Source organism: Mustela nivalis, assembly GCF_964662115.1.
Source record: "Mustela nivalis genome assembly, contig: HAP1_SCAFFOLD_2600, whole genome shotgun sequence".
In the NCBI taxonomy this organism is placed as follows: Eukaryota; Metazoa; Chordata; class Mammalia; order Carnivora; family Mustelidae; genus Mustela; species Mustela nivalis.
In genome coordinates, this window is record NW_028134065.1 from 1 (window position 1) to 13,202 (window position 13,202).

At 36.5% G+C, this 13,202-nt stretch overlaps 1 protein-coding gene across 1 annotated transcript; it reads left to right on the forward strand.

The window, feature by feature from the left end:
* Positions 1-961: 961 nt before the first annotated feature.
* Positions 962-8,188, forward strand: LOC309858487 (complement factor H-like; the record flags this gene model as incomplete). Its single annotated transcript, XM_082751166.1, has 5 exons — positions 962-1,173; positions 1,885-2,061; positions 3,055-3,228; positions 7,181-7,363; positions 7,784-8,188. Coding segments are annotated over 5 exons (946 nt in total), but the record flags the coding sequence as incomplete, so codon positions are not given.
* Positions 8,189-13,202: the final 5,014 nt, after the last annotated feature.

The following is a 13,202-nucleotide window of genomic DNA, read 5'->3' on the forward strand; positions in this document are numbered from 1 at the left end:
CACCCATGTCATAGCAACGGACAATATTTCATTCTTTTTTATGGCTGAGTAATATGCATACTGCCTTTTCCTTATCCATTCATCTATCAATGGTCATTTGGGCTACTTCCATATCTTGGCTATTGTAAATAATGCTGCTGTAAATATCAGGGTACATGTATCCCTTTGAATTAGTTTTTTGGTTTGTTTTGGGTAAATACCTAGGGGTGGAAATGCTGGTTCACAGGGTAGCTCTATTTTTAACTTTTTGAGGAATCTTCATACTGGTCTCCAGAGTGGCTGCACCAGTTTGCATTCCCACCAACGGTGCAAGAGGGTTTCCCTCTCTCCACATACTTACCAGCACCTGTTGTTTCTTATGTGGTTTTTTTTTTTTTTATTTTAGCCATTCTGAGAGGTGTGAGGTGGTATTTCATTGTGGTTTTAATTTGTATTTCCCTAATGCTGGCTGATATTGGGCATCTTTCCGTGTGTGTTGGCCATCTGTACTCTTCTTCGGAAGACTTTCTGTTCATGACTTCTGCCCATTTTTAATTGGATCATTCACTTTTTCGGTGCTGAGTTTTATAAGTTCTTTCCATATTTGGATACTAACCCTTTATCAGATATGTCATTGGCAAATATCTTTTCCTGTTCTGTAGGCTACCTTCTAGTTTTGTTATTTCCTTCACTGTGCGGAAGCTTTTTATTTTGATGTAGTCCCAATAGCTTATTTGTGCCTTAGTTTCCCTTGCCTCAGGAAACATATCTAGAAAGAAGCTGATAATATACTGATTTTTTTTAGTTTCCAGCTCTTGCTCAGGTTGCCAGCCGGACACACATCAGAGTGGTGGTTTTACGAAGCATTTGTGCACCTTCTCTGTGCTATGATCGTAGCTCCTGGGTTACCACTTCTTTTCCAATTAAACTGCCAAATATGGCAACCAGTACCTAAAATGAAATTTCAGAGTTAATGAAATAGGGAGTCATTCTTTCTTTCTTTCTTTCTTTTTTTAGGGCTTCCTTGTGCACCACCAGAATTTGTGGTTCCACATAGTCTTCCTCTTCACAAATCAGACACTTACCAGTATGGAGAAGAAATAGTATACGAATGTGAAGAAGGTTTTGGGACTTATGGATCTGCATCTATAAAGTGTTTAGGAGGAAAATGGTCTCATCCACCAGAATGCATAAGTACAGTGTATTTAATTTTACTCTAAAGTTGATCAATATTCTTAATTCAGAGCATAAATAGTACAAATATGAAACCAGGCAGTAATTCTAAAATTTAACAAGATATCTCTAGAAAGTTGTGTAGTCTGGTAGAAAATTAATAACCCTACTAATAATAAACGTGTGAAAGCATGAGCCCAAATTATTTCACTTTCACGTCACTTCATGTGCACATTCGACATCCTCTGATACACGTCCACAGACTCCTCCTCTCTGTGCCTGGATCACAGCTGGTCCCTGCTCAGCAAGCTCATCATTATTTAATGTAGTGTTAGTTTATCAGTTACCTCCTTAGAAGTATATACTTTTCTAAGATATTTGCTATAATTAAAAGTAACAGATTTTGACAGAAACCAAAAATACAAATACATACATAATGTAGGTGGCTCATATGAGCAAAAAAGAATTTCAGTGGAAGAAATGTGATATCAAGCATTACATGTATTTCTACCTTTTCAGACTTCCCTTATCATCATCCCCATATTTTACTTTTGATAAACATAGGACAATTCAATATAATTAAGTCAAAAGCCTTCTAACACAGTTTTTCAACTTAGAAAAATTGTGTTAGTGCCCACTGGTTTGATGTGTACTTATTATTCTACATTCTAGTTATTGGTCATTATGTGTTTTAAAAGATTTACCAAAGAAGTACATGTTCTTTTCTTTCAGAAACGGATTGTTTTGGCTTACCTGACTTTGGTATTGCCATACCCATAGGCCGGAAGAAGGACTTATATAGGTCAGAAGAAAAAGTAACTTTTGTGTGTCCAAAGATTTACCAATTGGATGGACCCAATTTTATACAGTGCATTAAGGGCCAATGGATAGGAGAGCCAAAATGCAAAGGTACTTCGATAAAATTTTAGAATCTATTTATCAAAATGTCTTAAGTAATATAAGATACAATTCCCTCTAATGTCATTTAAACAATGGATGTAGATGATTGTTTGAGGCCAGGTCAAAGAAGGTTTATGCTTTAACATAAAGGAATGAAACTGTGTACTCATTGGTTAGTCTGAGCCCAGTGGTTCTCAAACTCTGGTCCCTGGAATAGCCCCATCAGCATCTTCTGGACAATTGTTAGAAATGCAGATGTAATTCACTGGCTCACTCAGACCTGTCGTGTCAAAAGCTCTGGGGCTGCAACCCTGTAAGTGTCTCAACAATTCCCAAGGGATTCAATGTGTGCTCCAGTTTAGGAACTGTAGCTGTGGCCTATTCTTCTTTACACCCACCTGAATCTCACCAGTGAATTACACTTTGAAATCGCATTGAAATGTCCTTAAGCATTTGCAAAAAAAATAATTATTATTATAATTGAAGAGTGCTTTTAGAAATTAAACATGTATTTTTCTGTTCTCTTCCTTATCTCCTGTTTGGGTCCTCAATTAATCATCTTCTCCCTTCAACTCTAATACTCTTTAAAGTGTGTTAATTCTTCATTTATTGTCTAAGGAAGTGCCTACCATGTTTATTTTTCTAAGGGCCTAAAATCACATTCATAAATGGGATGATTGCAAGCCAAAACTTGACATCAAATGATTTTTTTATTATTATTTTCTTGTGGTTTACAAATTCATATTGAATTTATATAATTTGCAATATTGATTTTACTAAAAATGGGAAATGTCCAGAAAAACTCTCATTTTCACACAAGCTTAAATCTTACCAAAAGATATTTATCTCCTTTTCTTCTATCTTATATGTAAATTTCCTAAATTGGTACTCTTTCATGACAGATTAAGTGTTGATTTTAAATCTCCCTTATCCTGTTCATTGATTTGCTACTCTAAATGATCATTACGTTAGAGATGCTATTTTTTTTTTCTTTCTATTCAGATATTTCCTGTGAGAATCCACCCAAAGTGGAAAATGCTATTATCCTAGATGAGAAGCCTAGGTATCTACCTGGTCAGACTGCACGTTATGAATGCACCGAACCTTTTGAACTGTTTGGGGAAATAGAAGTGACATGTTTTAATGGGAACTGGTCACAACCACCTCAGTGTGCAGGTAAAGTATCTTATTTCCCCTCGGGTTTTAGAGAATATATATATGTCACAATATATATAAATATTTTGACATAGTTCTTATGGAATCTTTATTTCATCTCAAATAAAATGGTGGTGCTTAAAATCCAATTTTTTTCTTTTTGTGGACTGTGTAGTGATAATATATATTTATTTTATGGAAGATTTTACCACTTTAGAACAGTTGGAGTCATGAAAAATTCTCTCTCTCTCTCTCTTCTCACTCTCTCTCTCTCTCTTTTTTTTTAAGAGAGAGAGCACATGAGTGTAAGCAGTGAAGGGAGGAACAAGGGGAGGGACAGAGAGAATCTTTAGCAGACGCCACACTGAGCATGGAGCCCAACACTCTATCTTATGACCCTGAGAGTATGACAAGAGCAGAAATCAAGAGGCAGACATTTAATCAACTGAGCCACCCAGGCGCCCAGAAAATTCTCTATCTTAAGTGTTAAGAAGCTCAGTTATTTCCTCAGGAATAAATGTACTAAACCTATGTTGGGGGAGGGGGGCTATTTCACTTTGAGACACACAATCAATCTGCAGCTGGAGCATGAGCATAGAATGTGATATAAATTTGGGCTTCTTCAGCATGTGGACTGTAAAAAGGTAGGTTTCTAGCTGAGGTCAACCAGAGAATTCATATATACAGGAAAAAACTCTAAGGACCTGGTCATAACACACTCCAATATTTAGAGTTTTGGAAATATTATAGGAGGAGATATTGTAAGAAGATAGAAGTATTATAGGAGGAGATATTTTACCTGCTTGTTTGTCAAATCAAATTTTGCCTGGCATATATAGTTTCCAGTCTTTTACTTTGAGCCCACGTATGTTTTCACATTGAAGTTAGTTTCTTTTAGTTGCCATATAGTCAGCTCTTGTTTTTGTGTCCACTCTGCCATGCTCAGTCTTTTAACTGAAGAATTTAAACCATTTATACTTGGAGTAATTATTGATAGATTAAGGGCTGTCAATGGTTTTGTTATTTGCCTTCTGTTTCTTTCCTCTGTTTCTCACTCATTTCCTTTTTTGCCAATTCTGTGGATATTTGGAACATTTTAAAATAATCTCCTTTTGATATGTCTTTATTGTTTTGGCACATATCTCTTTGCAGAGCTTTGTCCGTGGTTGCTCAATGTATTAAGATGCACATATATAACTTGTCACTTCTCCCCCTGGTTTTGACATTTTACCACTTCGAGTGAAATGAGGAAAACTTACTTCCACTTAGGGTCCATTTACCCACCCCCACATGTTATTTTATTTTATTTATTTTATTTATTACTTATTTATTAAGAGAGAGAGAGAAGGATTGGAGTGGTAGAGGGAGGAGAGAGAAAATCTTTAGCAGACTCCACGCCCAGTATGGAGCCTCACACAGGGCTCAATTTCACAACCCTGACATCATGACCTGAGCTAAAGTCAAGAGTGGACACTTAACCAACTGACTGAGCCTCCCAGGCACCCATACATTCCCCACAGTTCAAACATAAGTGTCTGGAGTATTTCTTCTATATATATTGAGCACCAAATCAAGTGATATAATGTTGCACAAACACCAAACCTAACAAACCCCTTAGGAAAAAGAAAGTCCATCATATTTACCCTTATTTCTTCAGTCTGTTGTTTTTTCTTCCTTAGTGAAGTCTCAATACTTGCTCTGTTATCTTTTTCCTGATATCTGAAGTATTTCTTTAGCAATTCTTTTTTTTTTTTTAAAGATTTTATTTATCCATTTGACAGAGAGAGATCACAAGCAGGCAGAGAGAGAGGAGGAAGCAGGCTCCCTGCTGAGCAGAGAGCCCAATGCGGGGCTCGATCCCAGGACTCTGAGATCATGACCCGAGCCAAAGGCAGTGGCTTAACCCACTGAGCCACCCAGGCGCCACCGACTTTAGCAATTCTTTAAAGACAGATCTGCTGGAAATAAATGCTCTGTTTTCCTTTGTCTCAGAATATCTTCTTCTCTCCCTTAAACTTCAAATGATACTATGACAGGATATAGCATTCAGGGCTGACAGTTCTTGTCTTCTAGCACTTGAAAAATGTTGTCACCCCTTTCTGCTTTGAAGGTCACAGATGAGGACCACATTGACATTTGAATTCTTTCTCCCTTAATATTTTGCATAGTTTCTATGTAGCTGCTTTTGAGATTTTTTTTCTTTTCCATTACTTTTCCTCAGTTTAATTATGGTGTATGTTGGCATAAATTTTGGGGGATTGATACTGTTTGGCTTTTTCAATATGAATGTTTATGCCTTGTAAATTTTTGGGAAATTTCAGTCCCTATTTTAGAAAGTTTTTTTGGTTTTGTTTTCAATCTATTTTCAAAGTGAGTCATTTATATTCTATAGTCAAGTTTATTTAGCCTTCTGTCATCCATAATCCATAATTGAGTCCATTTAGTGAGGATTTTTTTAATTCCACTTGTAGTGGAATTTTAGTTCTGTAATTCCCACTAGATTTTTAAAAACCATCATCAAATAATTCCAATATCTCTGTCATCTCAGTATTGTGATCTGTTGATTATCTTTTCTCTCTTGAGATTTCTCCAGGTCCTTGCTGTGATGAATGATTTTCAATTGTATTTTAGAATTTTGGGTGTTGTATTTTAAGACTCTGGATTTTATTGAAATCTCTTATTTATCAGTCCTCCATTACTGCAGAGTGCAAGTCCAGGCCTCCACTTGGCCTCCACTGACACCGTGGAAACTAGTGAGGTGTCTTGTTCCCTGACTGTGTCTGGAAGTCAAGGCTCCACCCTTGACCTCTCATCAATGTGGGGAGAGGGTTGGTCGAGGTTTCTTCAGTAGTAATTCAAGTAATTCAAGTATTGTAAAAAAAAAAAAAAAATCTGTTTTGCTAGAATACTCCTTTCCTGAGCCTTTGCTAAAGACAGCAGACAATCCTTGGGACTTTTTTCCCCTAAACTTGATATCATCTCTGGTTCCAGTCTTCTTCAGTGCCCAGTCCAGGATCCATAGGCGACAACATGAAAACCCAAACAACTCACTGCAGTATGACTCCTTGAATACCAAGGTCTCAGATCAGATCGACGTCTTCTCTGCATCCTCCACAATCTCTTTTGTTGGTCTTTATAATATGTTCAGAATTTTTAGTGATACTGAGCAGAAGGAATAAGCACAAAGTTTTCTACCTCATCCTGTCCAGAACATCAAGCCAGCAATTCCCTTTCCCATTATACAAATGTGTAATTCTTTCACTTTAATTAACAAAGTTGATGTTCCTTTTGTAATAGAAATGACAATCAATAAACAAGGACTAGAGATCCAATAGAAACTGCAGTATGTTGTATATAAAAAGAAAGTTTCTTTGTTCCTATTAGCTATCCATCTGCCCAGTATTGATTCAGTAGGAAAAACACTTTTTAACACCAGAATATGGTAAAGCAGACATACTTGCTAATGCTTTATGTATGCTCTCATGAGGGATAAAAGGAAAGGCTTAAAAGTGTGATTCTCAGTTTAAGTGATTAAAATTTCTTCAGTGGGGGTACCTGGGTGACTCAGTTGGTTATTTTAATGTTACATATTTCTATAACATATGTAATGTGACATATCTTAATGTTAGGACTGCATCTTAACCATTGTTTATTGTTTAAGGGTATGCCTTCTACTCAGGTCATGATCTTGGGGTCCTGGGATGGAGCCCCACATCAGGCTCCCTGCTCAGAAGGGAGGCTGATTCTCCCTCAGCCTCCCTCTACTTGGCTTGTACTCTTTCTGTCTCCCTGACTCTCAGAACTCTCTCTCTCTCAATAAATGCATAAAATCTTTTTTAAAAAAAATAAAATAAAATGCCTTAAATCAATCATATCTATCAGCAGAAATCACAAGTCTTGATATTGCTTTTTTTATTTGCTTTATTTTAACCTGTTTTTCTTTGGTCTTTCAATAAATCAATTTTTTTTTTAGAACCTAGTGGCAAATGTGTGTCTCCTCCATCTATTGACAATGGAGACATTACCTCATTCCCACTAGCAGTATATGCTCCGGGATCGTCAGTACAGTACAAATGTCTTGACTTCTATGTACTTCAGGGACCCAGGACCGTAACATGCAGAAATGGAAAGTGGTCAACACCACCAAAATGCTTAGGTAAATATTTCACTATTCTCATGGATCCTGGGAAAATCAGTATAATAGACGCTTTGCTGTTATTAATAGACTTGTCATGGGTTAACAAACATTCATTGCATGCTGACTACCAAATACTAATGTGTAGTGAAATAAAGTTGGGAAAAACCCTCTTGTTCAAGCAAAAGATCCTTTAATGAAAGAACTTGATTTCATAGATTCTATGAATCTTTGATTATAACATTTAATTATCACAGCTTAAAAATAATATCTCATTTTACATCATTCATCATTTAAAGTGTTTAAAATGGACACGGTGGTCTTCCAATGGATTGGTTTGAAAAAGTTTTGAAAATGAAACCCTGGACCTGTGCAAAAGATTCTACTTGAATGTCTGAAATTCTGTTTTCAATGTTTTATGTTCTTTTTTTTTTATATCAGAGCCCTGTACATTATCAGCAGAAATGATGAGAAGACAGAATATAAGATTTCGATGGACCCATGATACAAAAATGCATTATTCTGCAACAGGGGATGTGATTGAATTTGACTGTCTTCATGGATATCGTAGAAAGACACCAGCACATACATTCCGAGCCATATGTCAGGATGGGAAACTGTTATATCCTGAATGTGGATAAAACAATGATTAAGTTGCAGTCCTAAAATTAAAATATGTACATTTACTCAGAATTTTTCATTATCAATCCAATTCTCAGTTTATTTTTTCAAATATTGTGTAACTCTTATATTCATAAATCACAATTTGTATTGAATGTGATGATAATCAGAGGGATGGAGAAATCACTTCTTTAAAGCACCTCATTAAAACTTGGCCAACCAAAATGCTTTGTGCTCTACTCATAAAATACTTGTGGCAAGAAACTAGATCCAATCACTCCAGTGCCTACTTCTACCCATCTTTCCCTCTAACTTACTCAAAGCTTCTTCCATAACTTCTGGGACTTATCTGAGACTCTCTGTTCAGAGGAAATGGGAGAAAATGCTTTTTTCCATCTTTAAGGTAATTTCACTTCAAAAATACATAAAAGCCTAACTATCTCATACCTACACTAGTAATAAGATGTAAGTAGTTATTATCTACTTTTGCTTATCTACAAAATGATGAAATGCAAGATCTACAAAATGGCTATCTAGCACTCATAAAAATTTGAACAAATCATAAAGAGAAATTAGAATCTAATTGGGTATATCATTCACATACTATAAGGTGAAAAGTGACCCAAAAAATCCTATATCAAGTATAGACACGCACACACACACAGAGTATAATTTGATTCCACATAAATGTTTATAGAACAATGATTGCTAGGGAGTACAATAAAATATTTATAATAACTATAGTTGAATTCAGAAATGTTGGGGCTAAGAGTTGGTGGTTAACCACGTAATGGGAGAAAATATTCGCAAGTGACAGTACAGACAAAGGACTGATGTCCAAGATCTATAAAGAACTCCTCAAATTCAACGCACACAAAACAGATAATCATGTCAAAAATGGGCAGAAGACATGAACAGACACTTCTCCAGTGAAGACATACAAAGGTCTGATATCCAAGATCTATTAAGAATTCCTCAAACTCAACATATATAAAACAGATAATCACGTCAAAAAATGATCAGAAGACATGAACATACACTTCTTCAAAGAAGACACAGATGGCTAACAGACACATGAAAAATTTCATCATCACTAGCCATCAGGAAGATTCAAATCAAAACCACACTGAGATACCACCTTACACAGTTAGAATGGCCATAATTAACAAAACAGTAAACAACATGTGTTGGATAGGATGTGGAGAAAGGGGAACCCTCTTCCACTATTGGTGGGAATGCAAGTTGGTGCAGCCACTTTGGAAAACAGTGTGGAGATTCCTTAAGAAATTAAAAATAGAACTTCCCTATGACTCTGCAAATGCACTACTGGGTATTTACCCCGAAGAGACTGATGTAGTGAAAAGAAAGGCCATCTGTACCTGAATGTTCATAGCAGCAATGGCCACAGTCGCCAAACTTAAAAAAAAAAAAAAGAAGATATGGTCCATATACACTATGGAGTATTATGCCTCCATCAGAAAGAATGAATACCCAACTTTTGTAGCAACATGGATGGGACTGGAGGAGATTATGCAAGTGAAATAAGTCAAGCAGAGAGAGAATTATCATATGGTTTCACTTATTTGTGGAGCATGAGTAATAACATGGAGGACATTGGGAAATGGATAGGAGAAGTGAGTTGGGGCAACTAGAAGTGGGAGAGACTGTGGACTCTGAGAAACAAACTGAGGGTTTGGAAGGGGAGAGGGGTGGGGGGTTGAGTGAGCCTGGTGGTGGGTATTATGGAAGGCAGCTATTGCATGGCACTGGGTTTGGTGCATAAACAAATTCTGGAACACTGAAAAGAAATTTTAAAAACAAATACACCTTACACCATTAGAATGGCCAAAATTAACAAGACAGGAAACGTGTTGGAGGGGATGCTGTGAAAGGGGAACCCTCTTCCACTGTTGGTGGGAATGCAAGTTGGTGCAGCCTCTTTGGAGAACAGTGTGGAGATTCCTCAAGAAATTAAAAATAGAACTTCCCTATGACCCTGCAATTGCACTCCTGGTTATTTACCCCAAAGATATAGATGTTGTGAAAAGAAGGGCCATCTGTACCCCAATGTTTATAGCAGCAATGGCATGGTTGCCAAACTGTGGAAAGAACCAAGATGCCCTTCAACAGATGAATGGATAAGAAAGATGTGGTCCATATACACTATGGAGTATTATGCCTCCATCAGAAAGGACGAAAACCCAACTTCTGTAGCAACATGGATGGGACTGGAAGAGATCATGCTGAGTGAAATAAGTCAAGCAGAGAGAGTCAGTTGTCATATGGTTTCACTTATTTGTGGAGCATAACAAATAGCATGGAGGACATGGGGAGTTAGAGAGGAGAAGGGAGTTGGGGGAAATTGGAAGGGGAGGTGAACCATGAGATACTATGGACTCTAAAAAACAATCTGAGGTGTTTGAAGTGGTAGAGGGGTGGGAGGTTGGGGTACCAGGTGGTGGGTATTATAGAGGACACGAATTGCATGGAGCACTGGGTGTGGTGAAAAAATAATAAATAATGCTGAAAATAAATTTAAAAAAATAAATAAAATGAGAAAAATAAATAAATAAATAAATAAATACAAATTAAAAAAAAAAAAAAGAGTTGGTGTTTAAGTCCTTAATGCTCACCTATATTTTCCATGTTTTCTGTCTTTGTATCAGCTTTGAACTACAATAAAGATGGTTATTTTATTTGGGTGCCTGGCTGGCTCAACTAATGGATTGTGCCCTCAATCTCAGGGTCGTGAATTTGAGCCCCATGTTGGCTGTAAAGGTTACTTAAATATGTAAATAAATCATTTTAAAATTAAAATTAAGAATATATTAAAGTAAGATTGTATATGTGGAGAATTATGAGGACCTTTTTGATAATGATCTTTAAGTCTAATGACATCCTCATGATTTTGCTGCTCAAGGGGGTTTTGGAATCATTCAACCACAAGAGTCTGAAATACAATTTTTATGTTCATACATTTCAAACAACATTATTAGTTGAAATAAGTTGACTGGGAACATTTTTAACTTTTACAAAACCATGAAAATTTTAGATAAAAATAAAGTTATAATTAAGGTAAAAATACTTTAACGTGATATTACTTCATTTTGCATCAAATCCAGTGGCATTCTTAGAATGAGAAACTGGCTGTTTCCAATAGAGTCAATTTATCTAAATCTAAAATAAAAGCGACAGCCAGTTTTCTCACATTGAAAGGAACATTGTTACAATTGGCAAGTTATCTTTACAATTGGCAAGTTACAATTGGCAAGTTTATATATTAGTGTATATATATACTATTTCTCCAAAACTTTTCACCTAATGCTTGTGGAATCTATTTATAACACTTAACCTGTAATCAATATAGCATATAATTAATCATTTTCATTGTTGGTTACAAAACAGTGATTTTTAAAATGAATCATGATCTCAGGGTCCTGGGACTGAACCCTGTATCAGGCTCTCTGCTCAGTGGGAAACCTGCTTCCCTCTCTCTCTGCCTGCCTCTCTGCCTACTTGTGATCTCCCTCTCTCTGTCAAATAAATTATAAAATCTTTTTTAAAAAATGACTTGAAATAATCCTTACTTCTGATTGGTTCACTGACCAAATTAATAGAGTTTTACAATTATTTGCATTAGCATTTTTTTCAATTGTAGATCTCACTTCTCTCTTTTGAGATAAACTTTTAAAAAATATATATATAAAAAAATTTACATTTTTAAAAAGATTTTTTTAATTTATTTCAGAGAGAGAGGAAGGACGGAGGGGCAGAGAGAGAGAGAGAAACTCAAGCAGACTCCACACCAAGCTCCATTGTGATGTGGGACCCGAATTCACCACCCAGAGAGTATCATCTGAGCTGAAAACCAAGATTCACAGACTTAAGCAACTGAGGCACCAGGCGCCCCAAACATCTGCATGCTTCAAAAGTCAATGTAATATGAGAAGTATGCAGAGTAATCTTACTTTCATCATATCTGTTCCCTCATTTCATAAAGTTATATTTTTATTGGTTTCTGACATCTTTCCAGTGTTCATTAATCTCATTTTTTTATAGAGAAGGGAGATTGTGTTACACCTTTGTACATTGCCATTTTTGTATTTACTTATGGTTTATTTATTTTTAGTATCTATTTCTAATATCCCCTTGAATAACCTTCGTCATTTGCCTGGGCAGAGGCTGCCTAAGTAGCTGTGCTGCAATGGACCTAGTCAACAACACAGTCTGGCATCATCCCTCACCCAAGTGTTGCTGGAGTTGGGCCCAAAGGGAGAAGGTTCTGGGGCATGGTCCTCTTCTGGGGTCCTCCAACTTTGGCCTCGGGGCTGGGATGCTTCAAAATAAAGGTCTGGTAGTTCCAAAGTGTAGGAGGAGCCCAAGTTGCAGGAGGGCCCCTAGGTGGGATTCAGGGTCCTTCCAAGAATGGTGGTGGTGGGCAGACACTGTGGAAGGCCTTATCTTTGCACAGCCAATGTGGAATTTTTCTTTGTGTAATTGTGTCATCCAAAGAAATAATTATGATTTTTTTTTTCTTGGTGGATGGATACTCTGCCCTTAACTTTTCATATGCAAAATTTGATTTAGTAGGGGCCAAGACCCCAGGTGTGCACAGCAGCCCCCTACCAGGAAACCATCACTCTCTCTCAACGCTGTTCTAGAGTTTTTACATATATTACTGGAAATTTGCAAAGGACGGTATAACCTATCACATACATTAACTCAGTCGTTTCTAATGTAAACCCTATGAGGTAAGTATTACCGCCACATCTTCCAGAGAATGCAAGAGTTTCAGTAAGAAAAGCCGTTGGCACGTGACATTGATAGGGAGAAGCCAAACCATAATTTGAAACTAATCTGCCTCACAGATTTTTTTTTTTTAAATAAGCAATGTTGTTTTATTAGTTTTGGAAACTCCCCTCTCCAAATAACGCCTGAACACAAAAAGCAATAAAGCTTTGAAAAATGTATCTAAAAGTGGCCAAAAATATTTTAAAATAGACTTGAAGATCATTTGTAGTTTTCTGCTCAAAACATGCGGGGCAAACCAGGGACAAGGGTGGATTCTCTGTTAGTTACTGTCACGCCACGTAAATTAAAACAATGAGAAAATCCTGAGACCTCTAGCGTGTAATAAAATGTAAAGACTTTAATAAAAGCCCTCAAGAAAATTATTCGAGAGACCTGAAAACCTAATAAAACACAAGAGCTCCATTAATTTTGTGGAACTGAAACTGAA